This window comes from Aulonocara stuartgranti (genome assembly GCF_965226115.1).
Source record: "Aulonocara stuartgranti genome assembly, chromosome: 1".
Taxonomy (NCBI): Eukaryota; Metazoa; Chordata; class Actinopteri; order Cichliformes; family Cichlidae; genus Aulonocara; species Aulonocara stuartgranti.
The window spans coordinates 33,840,129-33,862,922 of NC_138939.1; the positions used below are offsets into that span (position 1 = coordinate 33,840,129).

The window sequence follows — 22,794 nt, forward strand, 5'->3', positions numbered from 1 at the left end:
CTCCCCCCCCCCCCCCCACCCACCCACCCACCCACACACACACACACACACACACACACGCGCACACTTAAAGAGTAAAAATTGGGCTGGGTTCACATGAGCCAAGTGAGGAAACACTATAACAGGGAGCCGTCTGCACCGAGAGCCGGTCACAGACCGCAGCCTCCAGGCTGGGCACACAGCAGGAGGGAGGCAAAGGAGCCCCCCAGCCAGACTGAGAGGAACCCCAGAGACCCAGCAGCCACGGTCGATCACAGCCCCGGTGCAGAGAGCCCCCTTCGAGGAAACACTATTGTCACATCACATGTGCAGGTACATTGGTACAGCACATGCGAGTGAAATTCTTGTGTGCGAGCTTCACAAACAACAGAGTTGTGCAAAATACAATAATGTAAACAGGCAAAATATACGAATGGCTAAATCTGAAACTAATAAATATATATGTACAATATATAATAGTATATGCAAAAAAAAAAAAATTTCTGGATGTGTATACTAAATGTTTTTCTACGTGTGTGTGTGTGTGTGTGTGTGTGTGTGTGTGTGTGTGTGTGTGTATACACATATTTTACAAATTAAATAGAGTCAATAAGTAAAATATATAAAAATATACAGAGTTGAGACATGTGCAAAACAGTGGCATTACTGTACAGTATGGAGTGCATAATGTTGAAGTTCCAGTAGTGAAGCTGAGGTGTCTATGACGTGTTCAGCAGTCTGATGGCCTGATGGAAAAAGCTGTCTCTCAGTCTGCTGGTACGGGACCGGATGCTGCAGAACCTCCTTCCTGAGGGAAGTAGTCTGAACAGTTTATGGCTGGGGTGACTGGAGTCCTTGATGATCCTCCCCGCTTTCCTCAGGCACCGCTTCCTATAGATGTCTTGGAGGGAGGGAAGCTCACCTCCAATTATCAGTTCAGAGCACCGCACTACTTTCTGGAGAGCTTTGCGGTTGTAGGCGGTGCTGTTGCCATACCAGGTGGTGATGCATCCAGTGAGGATGCTCTCAATGGCACAGTGATAGAAGGTCCTGAGGATGCGAGGGCTCATGCCAAATCTTTTCAGTCTCCTGAGAAAGAAGAGGCGCTGTTGCGCCTTCTTCACTGTTTTGTTTATGTGTACTGACCACGTAAGATCCTCAGCCAGATGTACACCAAGGAACCGGAAGCTGCTCACTCTCTCCACAGCAGCGCCGTTGATGGTGATGGGGGTGTGTACTTCTCTGCACCTCCGGAAGTCCACTATCAACTCCTTTGTCTTTGCGACGTTGAGGGTGAGATGGTTGTCTTGACACCAGTGGGTCAGGGCGCTGACCTCCTCCCTGTAAGCCGTCTCATCACCGTTGGTGATAAGACCCACCACTGTAGTGTCGTCCGCAAACTTCACAATGATGTTGGAGTTGTTAGTGGCCGTGCAGTCGTAGGTGTAGAGTGAGTACAGGAGAGGGCTCAGTACACACCCCTGTGGAGCACCAGCGTTCAGTGTGATGGGGGATGAGGTGATGCTGCCCAGTCTGACCACTTGGTGTCTGTCAGACAGGAAGCTAAGGATCCAGCTGCAGAGGGAGCTGCTCAGTCCTAGATCCTGCAGTTTCCTGTCCAGCTTCGAGGGAACGATGGTATTGAATGCTGAGCTGTAATCTACAAACAGCATTCTCACGTATGTGAGAATGCTGATACAGAACGGGATACAATATAAATATAAATATAAATAGAGTAAGAAGATTAAAAAATGGATAAGAATAAAATCAATAAATATTAGGTAAAGCCTAAATTAATAATAAAATAACAGGATAGAATAAATAAGCATAAAATAAATAAACGCTAAGTAAAAGCTAAATTAAAAAGGTGGGTCTTGAGCCTGTTCTTAAAAACATGTACGTTCTCTGCGGCCCTGAGCTCCTCCGGCAGGCTGTTCCACAGACGAGGGCCATACCACTGAAAAGCTGCCTCTCCGTGAGTATGTGTCCTGACTTTAGGGACAATCAAAAGGCCAGTACCAGAGGACCTCAGGGTCCGCGAGGGTTCATATGGTAAAAGCAGATCTGAGAGATAAGAAGGCCCAAGACCATTAAGACATTTAAAAACCAATAAAAGAACTTTAAAATCGATCCTGAAACACACGGGGAGCCAATGCAGCGATTCTAAAACCGGTGTAATGTGGGCCCGCCCTCTGGTCTTCGTCAGCACACGAGCTCCCGAGTTTTGCAAAAGTTGTAAAGTTGAAATATTCTTCTTAGGAAGACCAGAGAGCAGGGCATTACAGTAATCAATGCGACTGGTAATAAAAGCATGCATCAGCATCTCCGTGTTGGCCCGAGAGAGAATTGGGCGGACTCTGGCTATATTTTTTAGATGATAAAATCCAATTTTGGTTACATGTTTAATATGTGGGATAAAACCAAGCTCAGAGTCAAAAATAACACCCAGGTTTTTCACTTGTAACGAAGGACATAGTGAAAATGCCTCTAATTTAGACAAGAGTTTCTCTCTCTGAGCCTCAGGACCGACGATTAAAACTTCAGTTTTGTCCTGGTTAAGCTGTAAAAAGTTTTCTGCCATCCAAGATCTTATATCTAAAATACAGTTAAAAAGGGCATCCATTGGTCTGGTGTCATCAGGAGACACAGAGATGTACAGCTGCGTGTCATCAGCGTAACTGTGGAAGTTCACTCCATGCCTCCTGATGACACTGCCGAGAGGGAGCATATACAAAATTACAATATTAAAATTAATAAAACTATAAAAGTTTTAAAAATAGACTTTTCCATTTGATTACATTTTGTATGATGGATTATGCAGAAAAAGTAAAATTGGGCTGAAAGATCTATCGCTTTATCACCTATTCAGGTTGTAAATCGTGTTTTTTAAAAGTAACTAAGTAATTAATTACTTTTGAAAATAAGTAATCAGTAAAGTAACGGGATTACTTTTTGGGGGAAGTAATCAGTAATTAGTTACTGATTACTTTTTTCAAGTAACTTGACCAACACTGCTCATAAGAGACAAGAAAGTAAGCAGAGTCAGAATCAGAATACTTTAATAATCCTAAGGAAATTATGTGGTTACAGTTGCTCCAAGATAAATATATTACAAAGTTTACAAAATATAAAAAAAATAGCTCTATACAAATAGCTCAAGAATATTACAGAGGTGAAATTTATATGACTAGCATTTTATTCTAACTTGTAAAACTTTGTTATTTGTTATTTTTACTGTAGAGCATGTGCAAAAGGATGTAACTATTGCAGTGTGTGCAGTGTACTACATGGAGGAGTTATACAGACAGGAATGATTTCCTGTGTCGTTCAGTGGTGCATTTGGGTAATCTCAGTCTCTCACTGAGCGTGCTCCTGTGACCGGCCAGCATGTCATGGAGTAGGTGGGAGGTGTTATCCAGCATTGTCCTTATCTTGGACAACATCTGCCTGCCCAACACCAACTTAAAGGAGTCTATCTGCATCCGCACCACATTGCTGCCCTTGCGGATCAGTTTGTGATTGCGACCCTCAACCTTGCTGTCCCAGCATACAACAGCATAGAAGATGGCACTAGCCACAACAGACTCGTAAAAAATCCTGAGCATTGGCCGACAGATGTTTAAAGACAGTCACTAACAGGATTTATTATTAATGCAATCAGAATTAGTTCGATTTTTATTTATTTTTTGAAAACTTACTTTCAAGAATGAGTACTCTCCTAAACATTTGACTGGTATGATTTGGCACAGCCATTTAATAATAATATGATTACGCACATTACTACAGCAAAATAATTAGCAAGTTACGTAAATCAAATTTTTTCAAATGCATGAAAAAAAAGGTGAAAAAATGTAAATGTCGGTGTGGTTGTTTTCCAGACTATGTTTGGTTGTTAGCAGCTGCCAGACAACCAGCAGAAACTCCAGGATGTCAACGGTTGCAACAATCATAAAGCGTCATATCAGTTTTTGAACTCTTAGCCTAACAAGGCAGCAAATGGACAAATAATTCCTTAAGTGGAAACTGCTGACTTTTGACTGAATAGTCAAAGTGATAAGTGGTGGTATGAGTGTTAATGGGGGATATAACACTTAATACCAGTACAAATTCCTCTAGCATGTTTTTCTATAGTATTATGAGTCTGCTAAGACCAGAGGAGACGGTGGTTCAAACTACTATGTGATAAATAAACAGCCACAGTGGCAGGGTTGCAGGCTGCATCTCCTGAGATGGAGATTGTGGGCTGTAGAAAGTCTCGGAAGTGCTGTGACAGCTGTGGGAGGAAGCTGTTGAGGTGACAAGTGTTCTTTATCAAAATCCAGTGGCATTGTCTGTGGGAGAAAAGTTTTGGAAATGAATGGCTGCCAGAGAGTTCTGGGTTAGCTGTATATCATCCTGCCCTTTTTCCTCACCTCCAGTGTCATGCAGCGATTTCATAGAAGGCAGATGACAGCCAATTATCTGCTATATAGGAAGGTCAGCACTCTGGAGCTTGTCCATAGAACGGGAGGAGAAGGAGGTAAAGCAGATATGACGATGGCAAAGCACTCCGGTGCCTTCTCTACTGACCTGTAAAGTATGACCAGGATTGGTTGCAAGGCGTTGTGCTTCAGTTGTCACAAGAAGGCTATGCTTGATTGGAGATTGTGGATTTAGCAAATGTTGCGATCAGGTCAGAGGGTGGTAGTGGAAAGGTGCACAGCTTGAGGTATATAGATCAATGGGATGTGATGTGAAAGAAGAAATCAATTCTCATTTTCACAGTTTGGAGTGTGTTCAGCATGACATTAATACCAGCCAAGCGCTGTGTGACGCAGGCCACCTCAGGTTTGTTATAATGAGGGTGACGACGATGTCAGGTCTAAACAGTCAACGAATCGTTTGAGTACAGGATGTAGTGGAGTGAATAAAACATAAACAGAGGGGAGCGTCTGCCAAAAATTAAAAATATGCCTCATGAATGGCTGTCCCTGAATTTATTATTAATATTTTGTTTTACTTTGGGCACCAGATTTCTTTGACTCAGCAAATATCGTAGCCCAAGATGTGCCTCTTTCCCTTTCATGGCCCCTGGTGGTACTATGCTATATTGATTCCTCCCACCTCCACCCCCCAGTTTTCTAGTAGTGTTGGAGAAATCAATACAACAAAGTATCAAGATATTTTGCATGGCAATATTTTATCGATATAGGGATATCAAATGTTGTCATCTTATCAAAACTGCTCATACAAATTGAACTTTTTAGTGCTACAATAATATGTACATAAGCTACAGTTATTATAGAAAGAAGGTGGTATTGTAATGCGGCATCTCTGGCGATTCCAATCTTCTTTTGCCACACATAGTCATAGAGACAAACTGCTTCAAACTTCAAACTAATAGCAACCACAGATGTTTCTGGGAAGTTTGAGAGAGACCCCCAATAAGAATGTCTTTTGCTGCTAGAAAGCAGGCAGAGCCACCGCTGTGCTATGTGAGTAATTTGTTTTCCTGAGGGACTCACGCTATCGAGGCTGCTTCCCTGCAGGCTTCTTAGCCAGACAGGGAGCGGCACTGCCCAATGACATGTTTAGTTTTCAAAGGCGGCATCACAGAAATGAGAGCAGCAGCTGAGAAAACCAAATGTTGATCTCAAAACTATCTTGAGAATATAGGAGCTTTGATGTATGACTTAGGTTTGATGCCTTAATGCTCTGCCTGAAAACCACATCATCCAAGTTGAGCATTATTTTCTGGTAAACCTCAGTCACTGCTGTATGAGTGTGCAGTCCTGCCACTATCAGAAACAACACTTCATGTGTGTGCGTGCGTGTCATCATTCTGTCTGTAAACATAATAGCCCGAAATGTTTTTTAATAATTCTGATGAAACTTTGTAGGGGTTCAGAGTGGGGTCATGTTAACAATCCATTAAAATTTGTCTTACGTCCACGAAGGTCTTCAAGGTCAACTTAATGATTTGTTGGTCAAAAATGGACAAAAAGCTTTAGAACTTTGAAACTATGATTATTACAAGTGTGCTCTTTGTTAAAAATACATATTAAATAATTAAAATACCATTTGACCTCTGGCTTTATTTAAGGTCAATAAATTCATCTGAAGGTTAAAGTGATAATCACTTTTAACACTTTTTGGCTCTTTTTAAATGTACTTTAAGTACTTAGTCTTTTTTTTCCCCCTGTTGGCAGATGTGAAATGCAAAGTGAGGTCAGAAGTCAAATGTAACATGTAGTGTGATATTTAGAATCCCCGCATATCATTCCTAATATGCTTTCAAGACCTACAATGGCAATAACAAACAGTTTAAATAGTTTCATACAGCATTATTATCATTTTGACCTACAGCTTAATCTGCTGGCCTTAAAGGAGAGTACAGAGATCAAATGTGTCATTAAGTATCTTTCTACATGTTGACAAAAAACAAACACACTTATGAGAATCATAGTTTTTAAGTTATTAGGCTTATTGTCAATTTTCAACAAATAAAATGACCTTGACGACCTTGGTGGATGTAAGCCATGATACCATGATCCCACTACAAAATTTATGAGAAAAACTTTTCAAACTATCATGTTTACAAACTTAATGGCATGCACACACAAACAAATATTTATATTTAAATTATATATTTAATATGGCTTTCAACAGAGCAAACAACAAAAGCCTCCAGTTCAGTGGCATCAACGTGTCTTGTAGAGCAGCGGTCTCAAACCCCCGGGCCACGGCCGGTACCAGTCCGTGAGTCGTTTGGTACCAAACCACGAGTGTTGAGGCTCGGGTGTGAAATTTGTGGTTTTCAGGGTTTCATCGTTATTTTTTTTTATTGTTTTTAAAGTTAACTCTGTTTCCCTGGGTCTTTTCCCGTGTGTTATGAATAAAACTTTTTTTTGGTACGGGTACTGGTTTTATTTTGTTGCATTTATCCGCGACACCTTAAAGGCTGGTCCGTGAAAATATTGTCAGACATAAACCGGCCCATGGCGCAAAAAAGGTTGGGGACCGCTGCTGTGGAGAATCACTCACCTTACAATGCTGCCAGGATGAAAGCTTTCAAAGTACGGACAGCTCCATGTATTTTTGATGTATCTCTAGAAGAATTTACTCATCATTAAAGCAAAAGTAACTTCTACATAGCTAGCCTAAACAAAATACCCCATTTAAATGACTCTCTGACCTTTACAGTTTACAGCCAGAAGAGTTCTGGTAGTATTATCTTTTATTTTATTTTTTTTCTTTCTTTCGTAATATTATTTTTTTACATTAATGTCATGGCATAACAGTAAAGTTGACCGAGTATTTTTCTGATGTCAGGTAAATCATTCCTACAGTTTAAATGAGTCACTGCTGACAGCCTGTATTGCAGTGGAGAAGAATGGATTGGTGGAATTTGAGATGTAAGGCAGTGTTAAGACAGGTGTGCTCACATGTTGGTGTCACATTTTACACAAAGGAAAATTCAAAAGAAGGCTGGAGGGCAAAGGACCGCAGTACTGTTTATGCCCACCAGGTAGGCGTGTCCCAGTAGCACTGACGTCACGCAAAAACTATGGATTGAACGTGTACAGAACGCCAAATAACTGCCACTTTGAAAATGTTTGTGACAGGAACTTTGTAGCCCTTCGGATGCACTTTAAGGTGTAAAAATAGTATTCCAGTAGGTTCCAGTACTGTTCACATAATAAGCGCACTGTTCCACATTTGATATCAAGATGGGTTGAATACATGTGTAAAATGGAAACAGTAACTGTAGAACAAACTGTAATTCTGGGAAAGTATCTATTAAGTCCAGACAAAGCCAAAGACAGCATTTGTACCGTATTGCACACCTTTAAAGCAAACCCTGCAAGGGAGTGCACTTTCTAGAATAATCTAGGGAGTTCATTGAGGAAACTGGCATCTGTCGGAGGTGAGAGGCCATGGCTCATCCTAGTGCTGCTCCACTGGGGAGATCAGGAGTTCAGGATCGCAGCCAGCAGGTTATTCTTCTTCAACATTCAAACACAAATCCCATTTCATGGCAAAACAAGCTTTTGTGGATCAACCTATAGCACGAAATAAACAGGCTGGAGGAGGACGCAGGAATTTTCTATGGCAACACTTAGTTTTAGGATCATTTTAGGATCATCTGGCAGAGAAAGACGAAACCAAATTGTCAGTGGCAGTTTTACCAAGTAATGATGATTAATCATTTTGTTTTGTCAATACACCATCAGACCTGCTTTTCAAAGGTATAAGTTATAGAGAATCAGATGCTATGAATTAATTTTCTTAAGCTAAAATTTATTTTAACACAACGTACAAAAACAAAATGAACAACATTAACATTTTTCTTCCAATAATAGAGATTGAAGTCATGAGGTGGATAACAGTCAATGTGGGTATTGGTACAACTGTCTTATAAAAGAAATCTTCCATTGCCTTTGGGTTTAGGCAGGGTTTTTCTATTCTACACATGACCTGTACTTTTACTAAGGCACGGGAGACTGAAATGTTCACCTTTACACCTGTGCAAAGGAACTTTGTAAGCAAGGAATTTTAAAATATCCATAAATATGCTGACTTCTGTTAAAACGTTTGACAGACGTCAGCATCTAAAAATTGTGGAGAGCCAATTTATCGCTCCCGTGTTCAACTAACTGCTGATATCAATAGAATTCAGCAGTGGGCCAGGCATTTTCTGCATCCAGCTTCCCTGCACTCACCAACATTCATAAACTTTTACCAGGAAGCCAAGCTTAACAAGTCCCTCTTCTTCCCCAGCATGTTTCTTCAAAGAGAAGAACCTGTGAGTGCTTATGAAGTGAGGCACTGAGGGAGAGGCAGACCTGTAGAGTGACAAAAGGGCAAGCAGATGAACAGAGCAGCTGGAGGAGAATGGCTGAGCATCTTTGAGTGCACTGGTGGGAAGAGCAGTGGAGAGACCAGGCTTTGAGTTACTTCATCACAGAGCTATTGCCACTTGCTGACAATAAGAGCGTTACTGGTACCCAGAAAACTGCTGTCTAGGCAGAAATGGGATTCTTTTGTTCTATTCAGTCTAGTGGAGCAGCAATAAACCTTTCTCCCCATTCCCCAGTGCTGGGTGCAAGAAAAAAAAACAACTTTTTCTGCTTTAACACAGGGCACAGAGAAATGCTTGCATTCAGAAGATGTTTTACCTTTGAGGATGAGGACAGCGGAGGAGGAGAGGAGGGGCGAGAGAAAGGATATTATCATATCAGGAAAGCAGAGTTAGCAGAGTCAGTGGGAGGGAGGAAAGACAGGACCGTTTGATTGTGCAGGGAGAAAGATGAAGAAGGAAAGGAAAGACAGAGCGATAGAGAAGGAATGTCTGATTGGATTTGGGTGAGCCGTAGAGCTACAGTGGCTGTGTGTTAGGTGGCTGAATGGGAGACTTGTGTTATAATGGGAAAGAATGGCCATCGGCAGAGGGCTAATAGGGCCTTCAGAGAGGATTCAGAGGTTCAGAACAAATCCTCAGTCACAATGGAGCACAGGTCTGCACCAAGCCAGTCAAGGCTGCGCCCATCTCACCAAATTTAATTACGCTCACAGTGTGGCGGTCTCTCTCCGAAAACAACTCGTCTCAAAATAACTTCATCCTGCTGTGGCTTAGCTGGGTTAGATTTGCATCTAAATCTCTCTCTTGCAATACCTCACAATGCACAATATATGAAGAAAAATGACTGAAAGTCAGTTAAACGGTTTGGTGGTAGTGGTGAAGAAACATTTATAATTATACTATGTCTGAATGTTACATAATGAGTTTCATCCAAAATTACAGGAATGAAAGTCTTGCTAATGTTAGCTGTATGGTAATACTATCTAGCTACATAGGCATGCTTTAAAGGTATAAAGCCCTGGATGGCCTTAAATTTTCTTCTTTTAAATTTGGACAAAACTGGAGTTATTGTACTTTAAGTCCCTAAAAACCTCAGAAACATGGTGTTTAACCAGGCACTTTCTCTGAATGGCATTACCTCGTCTTCCTTGGAGTCATTTTTGACCAGGATATGCCCTTCAACATGCAAATGAAACAAATATGTACGACTGTGTTCTTTCATCTGTGCAAAATTGCCAAAACTACAAAATCTCTCTAGGATGCTGAAAAGTCACTCTACAATCACAGTAAGGTATTCTGAAAAGCCTTCAGTTGACCTACACTGTTACAAAAAACATGTTAAAAAAAAACAAAACGGTAATATTCCGGCAGCTGGGGCGCCAAAACACTACCGTAAAATAACAGAAAATAACTCCCTCATAAAAATACGGTTATTTCCAGTAATGACAATACAGTTTGTTGCGCTAATTTTACATGGGATCTTGCCCTTTCAAGTGATTTTAAACATTAAATTAGGAACATGTTAATGTGATTAAACAATGAAATTACCTATAAATAGGGAAAAAAAACAAATCTTAAAAAAACAGTAATATTCCGGCAGCTTGGGTGCCAAAATACTACCGTAAAATAACAGAAAATAACTTTCTCATGAAAATACAGTCATTTTCAGTAATGATAATAGAGTTTGTTGCGCTAATTTTACATGGGATTCTGCCTTTTCCAAGTGCTTTTAGACATTAAATTAGGAACATTTTAACGTGATCAAACAATGAAATTACCTATAAACAAGGTCAATGAATGTGGCAATATGAATCATAATACGTAAATGTACAGAAATATACAGTTAACAGTTGGTTTAAATAATAATGGATTGCATGCCCTGGGACAGACTGACAGAGGCGAGGCTGCGTATCGCACCATCGGCCCCTCTGGCCATCACCAGTAGGCGAAGAGTCTTAACCACGGACACAATACCGAGAGTGTCCAAGCCGGGGCTCGAATGGCAATCTTCTGATCACAAGGCAAACTGTCAACTCTTGAGCCACGATCGCCCTAAATTGCAATGATAATAATACTTATGTGATGTAAGACAAGCTTATAGGAATCATGTTATATACTTTTCCATAGCATTACATTTGAATTCAACAGTTCGATCTTTTAAATAACGGACAGGTATTTGTGAAATCATGATACATTTGTGAATGTATTTTAACAATCTAAATATGCATATTTAATAATCATGGCAATTATGTTTCATTACATTACAGTGATTTAACGTTAATTTACATTTGAAATGTGAAATCACAGTCTATTTACGTAACTTTAATGATATTCTAGAAGAACAGAACAAAACTGTAAAATGCACAGTAAAATACTTTTATATTAGGATTTTTTCCTACAGTACAGCCATACCCACGACCTTGTGGTTGTTAGTTCACATTCATTGGCTGATGCTTAGCGTCATGTTATTATGTGTCCCAACATCCAATGGCATGTCACATTGTTTTCATGGCCACACCCTCACCCCAGGTGCAGAGGCCTATTTCTGTTCAAGAATGTTGTGAATACTTTGAGATTTATATTAATTGCAATTCCTACCTCTACATTTATTTTTTTAAATATATAATTAGCACAGCGTGGCCGTGCAATGTTTTATATGTTTTTTTTAGTTTTTATTACTATTAATTATATTTTCACTTGTTACCTCTGAATTATTGAATCAGACCAAGATGACATGAAATTTTCAGCAAAATTATAATTCAAATACTCCTTTAATTATTGATTATTCTCATTAATTTTTGATCATTTTATATATTTTTCCATAGTATTACATTTGAATTTAACAGATCATTCTCTCACATAACAGACAAATATTCGTGAAATTATGATACATTTCTGAATGTATTTTTACAATCTAAATATGCATATGTACAAAAAAATATATTTAAAAAACAAGTAAATTGTGTTTTACTATATTTACAGTGATGTTATGTTATCTTACCTTTGACATGTAAAATCACAGTCTACTTATGTACATTTAATGATATTCTAGAAAGACAGTACAAAACTGTAAAATATACAGTAAGATACTTTAACATTAGTGTTTTTTGGAACAGTGGAATATGCTGCATTCAGAGTGCTGACAGGGACTAGAAACAGAGCTTAACTCTCCCATATTGGTCTCTCTCTTCATTGGTTCCCTATTTTATCCAGAATCAAATGTAACATCCTTTTTCTAACATACAAGGTCTTAAGTAATCAGGACCCATCTTATTTTACAGACACGATAGTATCATATCATCCTAGTAGAGCTCTTTGTTCTCAGACTTACTTGAGGTTCCTAGGGTACTTAAAAGTAGAATGGGAGGCACCTCTTCTGTGGAACCAGCTCCCAGATTGGATTCAGGAAAAATACACCCTCTCTACTTTTAATATTAGGCTCAAAACCTTCTTTTTTGATAAAGCTTATAGTTAGGGCTGGATCAAGGGACCCCTAAGCATCTCTTAGTTTTACTGTTATATGCTTAGGCTGCTGGGGGCCTTCCCATGATGCATTGAGCACTTCTGTTCCACTCCCATCCTTTCACTCCACGCATGTTTATACACTACTACTGTATGGCATTAAATTTCTCCCATAGTTCATGTTTTGTCCTGTCTCCCTATGGTCTCTTCTCTCATCTGTTTTCCCCTTAACTCCCAACCGGCAGATAGCTGCCGCCTTCCTGGTTCTGCTGGAGCTCTTTCTAACACTGCAGGTACTGTACCTAAGGTGCTATTCAATATAACACACTTTAAGCAACTACTGTTATGACTTGGCACTAAATAAAACTGAATTGAACTGAAATTTTTAAGAAATCTGTATAATGCCTGCCTAATCTGTTTCTGTCCAGAAGCAGTATCTTCATTACTGCGTAATAAAGTGTGTTCATGGATCTCACTGTGAACAGACAATTCAAAACCCGACAAAGACATAGAGGTAATGGACAATGAAACACATCTGACTTAAAGTAGGTTTTGACTAAATCCAACTAAACCTTAAACACAGCACTAGAAGACATGGAATAGTAAAAAAGTCATGAATAAGTTGAAATGGATGTGGAAGGAACAGTGAAAGCTAGTATTGAAATAGAGGTTTGGGAATACAGACCAACTGGCAACTTTTGATGCCAATAATCAATTATGTACTTTAATTCAATTCAATTCAATTCAATTTTATTTATATAGCGCCAAATCACAACAAAAGTCGCCTCAAGGCGCTTCATAGATACAGAGAAAAACCCAACAATCATATGACCCCCTATGAGCAAGCACTTTGGCGACAGTGGGAAGGAAAAACTCCCTTTTAACAGGAAGAAACCTCCGGCAGAACCAGGCTCAGGGAGGGGCGGCCATCTGCTGCGACCGGTTGGGGTGAGAGAAGGAAGACAGGATAAAGACATGCTGTGGAAGAGAGACAGAGGTTAATAACAGATATGATTCAATGCAGAGAGGTCTATTAATACATAGTGAGTGAGAAAGGTGACTGGAAAGGAAAAACTCAATGCATCATGGGAATCCCCCGGCAGCCTACGTCTATTGCAGCATAACTAAGGGAGGATTCAGGGTCACCTGGTCCAGCCCTAACTATATGCTTTAGAAAAAAGGAAAGTTTTAAGCCTAATCTTAAAAGTAGAGATAGTGTCTGTCTCCCGAATCCAAACTGGAAGCTGGTTCCACAGAAGAGGGGCCTGAAAACTGAAGGCTCTCCCTCCCATTCTACTTTTAAATACTCTAGGAACAACAAGTAGGCCTGCAGAGCGAGAGCGGAGCGCTCTAATAGGGTGATATGGTACTACAAGGTCATTAAGATAAGATGGGGCCTGATTATTTAAGACCTTGTATGTGAGGAGCAGGATTTTGAATTCAATTCTGGATTTAACAGGAAGCCAATGAAGGGAAGCCAAAACAGGAGAAATATGCTCTCTCTTTCTAGTCCCTGTCAGGACTCTTGCTGCAGCATTTTGGATTAGCTGAAGGCTTTTCAGTGAGTTTTTTGGACATCCTGATAATAATGAATTACAGTAGTCCAGCCTGGAAGTAATAAATGCATGAACTAGTTTTTCAGCGTCACTCTGAGACAGGATATTTCTAATTTTAGAGATGTTGCGCAAATGGAAGAAAGCAGTCTTACATATTTGTTTAATATGTGCGTTGAAGGACATGTCCTGGTCAAAAATGACTCCAAGGTTCCTCACCGCGTTACTGGAGGCCAAGGTAATGCCATCCAGAGTAAGAATCTGATTAGATACCATATTTCTAAGATTTTCAGGGCCGAGTACAATAACCTCAGTTTTATCTGAATTAAGAAGCAGAAAGTTAGCGGCCATCCAGGTCTTTATGTCTTTAAGACATTCCTGCAGTTTAACTAATTGGTGTGTGTTATCTGGCTTCATGGACAGATAGAGCTGGGTGTCATCTGCATAGCAGTGAAAATGTATGCTATGTCTTCTAATGATACTGCCTAAGGGAAGCATGTATAATGTAAACAGAATTGGTCCTAGCACTGAACCCTGTGGAACTCCATAATTAACCTCAGTGTGTGAAGAGGACTCTCCATTTACATGCACGAATTGGAGTCTATTAGATAGATATGATACAAACCACTGCAGCGCAGTACTTGTAATACCTACAGCATGTTCTAATCGCTCTAATAGGATATTATGATCAACAGTATCGAACGCTGCACTGAGGTCTAGCAGGACAAGCACAGAGATGAGTCCACTGTCAGAGGCCATAAGAAGATCATTTGTAACCTTCACTAAAGCTGTTTCTGTGCTGTGCTGAGCTCTGAAACCTGACTGAAACTCTTCAAATAAACCATTCCTCTGCAGATGATCTGTTAGCTGTTTGACAACTACTCTTTCAAGGATTTTTGATATGAAAGGAAGGTTGGAGATTGGCCTATAATTAGCTAAGACTGCTGGGTCTAGAGATGGCTTTTTGAGTAAAGGTTTAACTACAGCCAGCTTGAAGGCCTGTGGTACATAGCCGATTATTAGAGATAGGTTGATCATATTTAAGATCGAAGAATTAATTAATGGCAGGACTTCTTTGAGCAGTTTTGTAGGAATGGGGTCTAAAAGACACGTTGATGGTTTGGAGGAAGTAATTATTGAAGTTAACTCAGAAAGATCAATTGGAGAAAAAGAGTCTAACTTAATATCAATGGTACTAAGAGTAGCTGTAGATAATATTACATCTGTGGGATGATTATTGGTAATTTTTTCTCTAATGATAAAAATTTTATTTGTGAAGAAGTTCATGAAGTCATTACTAGTTAACGTTAAAGGGATGGTTGGCTCAAAAGAGCTCTGACTTTTTGTCAGCCTGGCTACAGTGCTGAAGAGAAACCTAGGGTTGTTCTTATTTTCTTCAATCAGTGATGAATAGTAAGATGTTCTGGCTTTGCGGAGGGCTTTCTTATAAAGCAGCAAACTATTTCTCCAGGCTAAATGATGATCCTCTAGATTTGTGACACGCCATTTCCTCTCCAGATTACGAGTCATCTGCTTTAGGGTACGTGTTTCAGAATTATACCACGGAGTCAGGTACTTCTGATTTGAGGCCTTAGTTTTCACAGGAGCTACAGTATCCAGAGTCGTACGTAGTGAGGAGGTGAAATTATTAACAAGATAATCGACCTCTGTTGGGGTAGCGTTCAGATAGCTGCTTTGCTCTGTGTTGGTACAGGGCATTGGAGATGATAACAGTGGGTGGATTATATTCTTAAACTTAGTTACAGTGCTTTCAGAAAGACATCTACTTTGATAAAGTCTACTCTTCACCGCTGTGTAATCAATTATTGTAAAAGTAAATGTTATCAGGAAATGATCAGACAGGAGAGGGTTTTCAGGAAACACTGTTAAATGTTCAGGTTCGATGCCATATGTTAAAACAAGATCTAGAGTGTGATTAAAGTGGTGGGTGGGTTCTTTTACATTTTGAGAGAAACCAATTGAGTCTAATAACAGATTAAATGCCATGTTGAGGCTGTCATTTTTAGCATCTACATGGATGTTAAAATCACCCACAATAATTATTTTATCTGAGCTCAGAACTAAATCAGATAAAAAGTCTGAGAAATCAGACAGAAACTCTGTGTAAGGCCCAGGTGGACGATAGATGATAACAAGTAAGACTGGTTTCTGAGTTTCACAGCTGGGGTGGACAATGTTAAGCATCAGGCTTTCAAATGAATTAAAAGTCTGTCTTGGTCTTTCATTAATTAATAGGCTGGTGTGAAAAATTGCTGCCACACCGCCCCCTCGGCCTGTGCTTCGAGATTTCTGGTAGTTAGAATGGCTCGGGGGTGTTGATTCATTTAAACTAACATAATCATCCTGCTGCAACCAGGTTTCTGTAAGGCAGAGTAAATCAATTTGTTGATCAATTATTAAGTCATGTACTAACAGAGACTTGGAGGAGAGAGACCTAATATTTAATAATCCACATTTCACTGTTTTACTCTTTGGTTCAGATGTGGATACTGTATTGTTCTTTCTTTGTGATTGTTTATGTTTAAGTTGTTTGTTGCTGGTTTTTAGTTTGTTTTTTGTCTTTTTGGAAGCTGACACAGTCTCTATGGAGATGGGTTTTTGGGGGGGTAGCAGGAGGAGAGAAGCTGCAGAGAAGCGTGTAAGACTGCAACTCTGCTTCCTGGTCCCAACTCTGGATAGTCATATTTTGGGGGGTTTAATAAATTTGTCCATATTTCTAGAAATGAGAGCTGCTCCATCCAAAGTGGGATGGATGCCGTCTCTCCTAACAAGACCAGGTTTCCTCCAGAAGGTTTGCCAATTATCTATGAAGCCCACATCGTTTCTGGGACACCACTCAGACAGCCAGCAATTTAAGGAGAACATGCGGCTAAACATGTCACTCCTGGTCTGATTGGGGAGGGGACCAGAGAAAACTACAGAGTCCGACATTGTTTTGGCAAAGTTGCACACCGATTCAATATTGATTTTAGTGACCTCCGATTGGCGTAACCGGGTGTCATTACTGCCGACGTGAATTATGATTTTACTGAATTTACGTTTACCCTTAGCCAGCAGTTTTAAATTTCCTTCAATGTCGCCTGCTCTGGCCCCTGGAAGACAATTGACTATGGTTGCCGGTGTCTCTAGCTTCACATGTCTGAGAACAGAATCGCCAATTACCAGAGTTTGACCCCCGGCGGGTGTGTCGCCGAGTGGGGAAAAACGGTTAGACACATGAACGGGTTGGTGGTGTACCTGGGGCTTCTGTTTAGGACTATGCTTCCTCCTCACCGTGACCCAGCCGCCCTGATTCCCCAGCTGCTTGGGACCTGCCGGGGAACAGCTAGCGGGGCCTACGCTATTTTCGGCTGCACCAGCTACAGGGGCCTGGCTAGCTGCGGGTGAATGAAGGGTGCGAATGAAGTGTTTTGGTTGGAAGACTGTAAACAACACATAAGTGTAAATGCAGTTACAACATTAGTTCTTGGTGGGACAGCCCTATCCTGAACATTTTTAGAGCAATATACACTATAAGTGGCTTAGCAATTAGTATATCTAACTGGGTGTGTTTGAGTGTGGCTGAGGGCCTTTAATGCAACATTTGCTTAGTCCCAGCACTCCTCAGGGCTACATATGTTGCATAGAGCATGTCATTGTGCCTGAAGGAGGGGGGCAGTACAGTCATCTGGCCCCATTTAGCTTTGCTTGCTGTTGTTCGGCCAACCCACTGTGCAGCAATTATGCCTGAAGGTAATGTGAGAAAAAAAGTGAGAAAGAGAGAGAAGAAGAGGGACTAAAAAGGAACTCTAAGGGTCACCTTTAAAGCACAGTAGGGGGCAGCGCATTTCTCTTCAAGTGTGGATCATATACAGTACTACGTGCTTGAAGAAATAAGTACACGGGCACTGACATACACTGCAATATACTTAGGCTGAGTACTCAAAAAAGATGTCCTGAAGAACTCATTCTTTACTTCCATGCATAAAAACTTTAAGCCAAAGCTTATCTCATCAGCCAATTTAAGATCATGTTGCCTATATGGAAAGGAATTCATTGAATGGATGCAATATCTTGGGTTAACATGAATGAAACATTTAATGTTGTAACCATTAAAGATAGAACTTAAATGCTTGGACCTCACAATTATTGAAGCAGTGTGGGATACTGGGGGATACTAAGACAGAAAAGAACAAAAGGCAGACAACATCCAAAGAAGAACTTTAAATATCCTTCAAGAAGCCTGGAGAACTATTCCAGACAATTCCTATTTAAGGAAATTAAAGTAAAGCTCAACCAAAGAGAGTGCAGGCAGTGTGAAAGAATAAAGGTGTTAGGACTGTACAACTTCTGTTTTCCCCTGTATACTGTATTTTCATGTATGTTTACGCATATTTTTACAAAAATCACTACATCAATGTGGGACAGCTGTGGATCATCTGGAAGAGTGGGTCGTCTACCAGTTGCAGGATGAATCCCCAGCTCATGTCATAATTTCTCTAGGCAAGATACTGATCCTAAGTTTTTTTTACCAAATATCTTGAGGATCACACATACACTGCTTTTTTGAAAAGATTAGAACTGGGTAAATGAGACTTTCACTAGAGCTGAAAACTAAAAAGAAAGCCACTTTATAAGTACCAGTCAATTTTCCTAGCAAAATATAAAGAAACGGGACACAGCTCAAGACCTTTGCATAGCGCTGTACATCTATTAAAACTTTTCAGCAACTGTATGTCTTGTTTCCCTTGCTTTAGAGGACCAGCTCAACTTCACTCTCCCATTGTGTGCAATTTTGCCCTCGTATTGATCCTCAGCAAGAAATGATAATTTCTACCTCACATGCTCACTTGGACGACATGTTTTACAGAACTTTAAGGCTTTTACCTTTAGAGCACAGGAGGAAAATCATTGTCGCCTGCCCTTTACAAACAACTCATAGCTTCTCTGGGGGCCACAGGGTGATCTCACTGCTGCCACTCACTGATATCTTACATCGGCTTCAGGGACAAACCTTACAATCCACTGCCAGGAATTCATTAACAACTAAGAAGCCATTAGAAATATTCCCACATTTTGTCAAGAAAAACAATCAGCTTTTTCCCATACTGGTAGTTCACAGCAGCTCAATTACAAGGCCATATGTTCCACGTTTTCTATATGGTTGTTTATACAGCATTGTGTGAAAGAAGGGGTTTGGTGATTTTTTTGCATTTTTCTATTTCTTTATACCTCACAGTGATCTTATGAACACTGAACACGGAACGTTATCTTTCTGCCCATAGTGTACTGGTTGAAGGGCTCTATTATTCCAGTGACTGGCCTGCCATCATGCTCTGGCTTACACTGGTAATGCTGTAATAGTACACTGCTCTTTAATTTACTCATCAACAGCCTTCTGCAAACAGCTAAGAGTAAGATGATAAATCCAGTCTAGGTTTAATTTAAAACGAGCACGCTCTGTACTCCATGGAAGAAAAGTTATACAGAAAAGCAGCCATGGGCCAAAATGAAGAGGATTACAGCTGGATTACCTGTGTTCTGACTCGTGGATGGAGAATATGACTCCTGACGTGGAGGACTTCTGCTGGATGGAGGCCAAGAAGGTAAACTCACTTTTACTCCTGAACAGCTGTATCACTTTTTCTGTGATGTGTGCTGGGGCGTGAACTGCTCTCCCAACATCTGAAGGAATAAAATGAAATGGAAAGAAATCATGAGCTTGTGTCAACTCTTTTCACATGCGATGTGCCGTCTGCCTCCTCCATGCACACTTGGCAAAAGCGCAAGCAACATATTAAGTGAGCTAATCACACATGGTGAAACACAAAGTAACACCTTTACACTTTGAAATATCTCTGAAACTGCTTTGGCAGTTCTGTCTGGCAAAAAAAAAAAAAATAATAATAATCTGTTGATGCCAGCAGGCTTCATCCACAGCTTCATACGCATGCTTAGACAGCAAACTTTGCATAGATGTGTGTGTGCGTCTGTGATATAAAAGAACTTTATGTTCCCTTAAAGACAGAAAGATAAAGGAGAACCAGCAAAGATCAAGATTTTCCCTTGGCATATCCACTTGCATTCGGGTAGCGCTCTTCCCTACAAGTTCATAGTTTGAATAAATATAACTATAATAATTTCTAATCTCGGTCTCATAGTAATTGTGATTTAAACTTATTCATGTAAGTTTAAATCATAGTCTATTTTATCCTTAAATAACAGCTGTACCGAAGGGGAGAAAACCTAAGTGAAAAAACATGACCAGTTACAAAAAAGTCAAGAACATGTCAGCACGCCTTAAACTCTTCAATAGACTCTTATTGCTATCGTACATCAAGGATTTCACATATTAGCACTGTTAGCGTGGGGATATAGTCACTGACCTACCAACATTTTAAATGCTGCATTTGCAAAAAGGACTGAACTCTCTGTTTTATCATTAACACATTAACATTGTTGGTAGATTTCAAACACTGAGTTATTTGCAGCTTTATACTGTTTGAAGCAGCAGTACATTTTATTGTATGTAAAATTATTGGAACTCTAAACAACACTGGGTTTAGAGACACTAAGCTACTAGCAGCTATAGCTTATTGTAGAATTAGCAAGTCTGAACCTGTAATAAAAATCAAAAACATCAAAATGGGACACTGCCAGGATCCAAATCATTTTTATTCGGCAGAGTCAGGCACACTGCTCTTCACACTTTAGACACTGAATTCCACCTGGAAAAGCAAACAGTGTCAAATTTGAAGAAAGCTGTTGTGTGTTCACATCTTAGTGTGCAGCATCTGGCTTTGTCCTTGCTTGTAGTTTTTGTATTTGTTGTTTATAGAAATAAACCTAAATGTATATGTCTAATGAGGTTCACTATAGTCAAAAGAAGATTCATATTCTGTCTGCAGTCATTCACCTTTAATAATAATAATAATAATAATAATAATAATAATGGATTGCATTTATATAGCGCTTTTTCGGGACCCCTCAAAGCGCTTTACAATTCCACTATTCATTCACTCTCACATTCATACACTGGTGAAGGCAGCTACAGTTGTAGCCACAGCTGCCCTGCCTTTAGTGGCACAGCTTTGTGCCACCAAAGATAAATGACAGACCCCCTTTCTTTTTAGAACAAAACATGAAGCAGCAGCAACACAGTAACAACAGCAAGAAGGGGTGGGTTGCAAAGCAGCTTGTAGAAATACAATATCTGAGGCACACTAAAACAGCTTCAACACCTAGTCCTATCTGCTATCGGGATGTGTAGAAGGGTTGGTTCTGAGAATTTCTTAAATTTCTGGTCTCCCTGAACTAATACTAGGCATATTCTCAATGTGCCTGCTGATATGTTCACATTTCAGTCACATGCTTTTCATTGTTATCTCCCTTAAAAGTCAGCTTGAAACTCTCCTGGTGTGGCATTAGGATGCACTTCCTTAAAGTTAATTACTAGCTATGTAAATCTATCTTGGTGGTCAAATAGTTAAGCTATGTTGTTTAAAAACGGAGCATTACAATTGTGAATTAAGTATCACATATTATATTCCTCTGCTCCAATGTTCCAGGTTCAATATTCTGTTAGTAAAAAATGTATCCTTTCATCATTTCAAGGCCAACATTGCAAGTCAAAACAATAGCTAAATCCCTTAGTGGCCAGCTTCACTGACCTCTCAAGCTAAAACAAGCCCATATATTACCTTAACTTAAAGGACTTCTCAAAGGACTCCCTGACTGGTCTTTGGTGCGGCTTCAGAGCGTAGTGGAATGGTGATGTCATGACTCGTGAATGAAGGAGCAGCCGAAAGCAGCTTTACTTTACTTTGGCATCAGATATCTGTGTTTTGATGCTTTTTACGGACATAACACCAAGGACCAACACCACATTAGGCAGGGCTGGCTGTAATATTTTGCTTAGTATATCTGAATACAGGTAAGAAACCCAAAAAGAAGATAATCACAGTGATAAATCTGAATGTGAGATTGCCATGGTTCCACATTCCCAGTTGTAGTCAGCTGACAGACAGCCCAGTGGGGAGGAGCGCATGGTTGTCTCAGCACATGGCTTTTAAACCTCCCCAGGGTGACAGTGGCCTCCCTGAACTCGCACTTAGCCTCCTCACCATCACAGCCCTGTTAAGAGAGAGCTACCCGCACCCCTCCGGTTCGATATGCAGGCTCCCTGAACAGATTCAGTCATTAGATCACCACTTCAAATCTATGCAGATACAGCACTGTTTTTAAGATGTGAAGATACCGTTAGATTTCATGTTTTTCTTTCCTTCACATGACAGACAAGTAAAATCCTAACTCATAAAGAAAGCAGCTGTAGTAAGTCACGTTCGCGCTCCTCATAGCTATGATCAATACCAGCAAATTGTCGTAATGAGTGCCACTCAATACAAACAGCAAACAAACCAAAGCAGACACTTTTTCTTGTGCAAATGAGTTTGACTGCAAATGAGAATGAGAGTTAACAGTAGTTTATCTTCAGTGATGAACACTTTCTCCAAAGCAGTAACAGTGGACATGCTTCAGCTTGCATGTTAAGCAGCAGGCACAGTTTTAGCTTTAATATAGCAGGCATGGAACACATATTCGGTAGCTACAGCTACAATAATCATGAAATCATGAAATGTAAGTTGTTATGACATTTTGCTTCAACTCTTTTAGTTTGTTCTCTTAATCTCCAGTCTTCATTACTTACTTTCTTACCTGACAGTCTTTCGACTTTCTTCTGTCAGGTTGGAGGCCTGGTCTCTTTCTTCCCTTTAGCTTTTTAGCTAAACTTTTCCCTAAAAGTTAGGACGCTACGTAATCAAATATTACTGTATTTTGACATGTCAAGAAAGATCGTCACAGACTTTTTACACACAAGTTACTTTTCACAAAAACATAACCTAAGCTGTGGTTTTCTCAAATTTAAAAAGATTTTTCACAACATAAAATTTCTATGCA

General features: G+C 40.0%; 1 protein-coding gene across 1 annotated transcript in view; it reads right to left on the reverse strand.

The window, feature by feature from the left end:
• Nucleotides 1–22,794, reverse strand: part of LOC309707913 (protein kinase C-binding protein NELL1-like) — a 310,101-nt gene that overhangs the window by 242,497 nt on the left and 44,810 nt on the right. Inside the window, exon 3 of the mRNA XM_082535507.1 lies at nucleotides 19,371–19,521. Coding sequence (XP_082391633.1) covers nucleotides 19,371–19,521 — 151 coding nt within the window. The remainder of the gene's footprint in view (nucleotides 1–19,370; nucleotides 19,522–22,794) is intronic.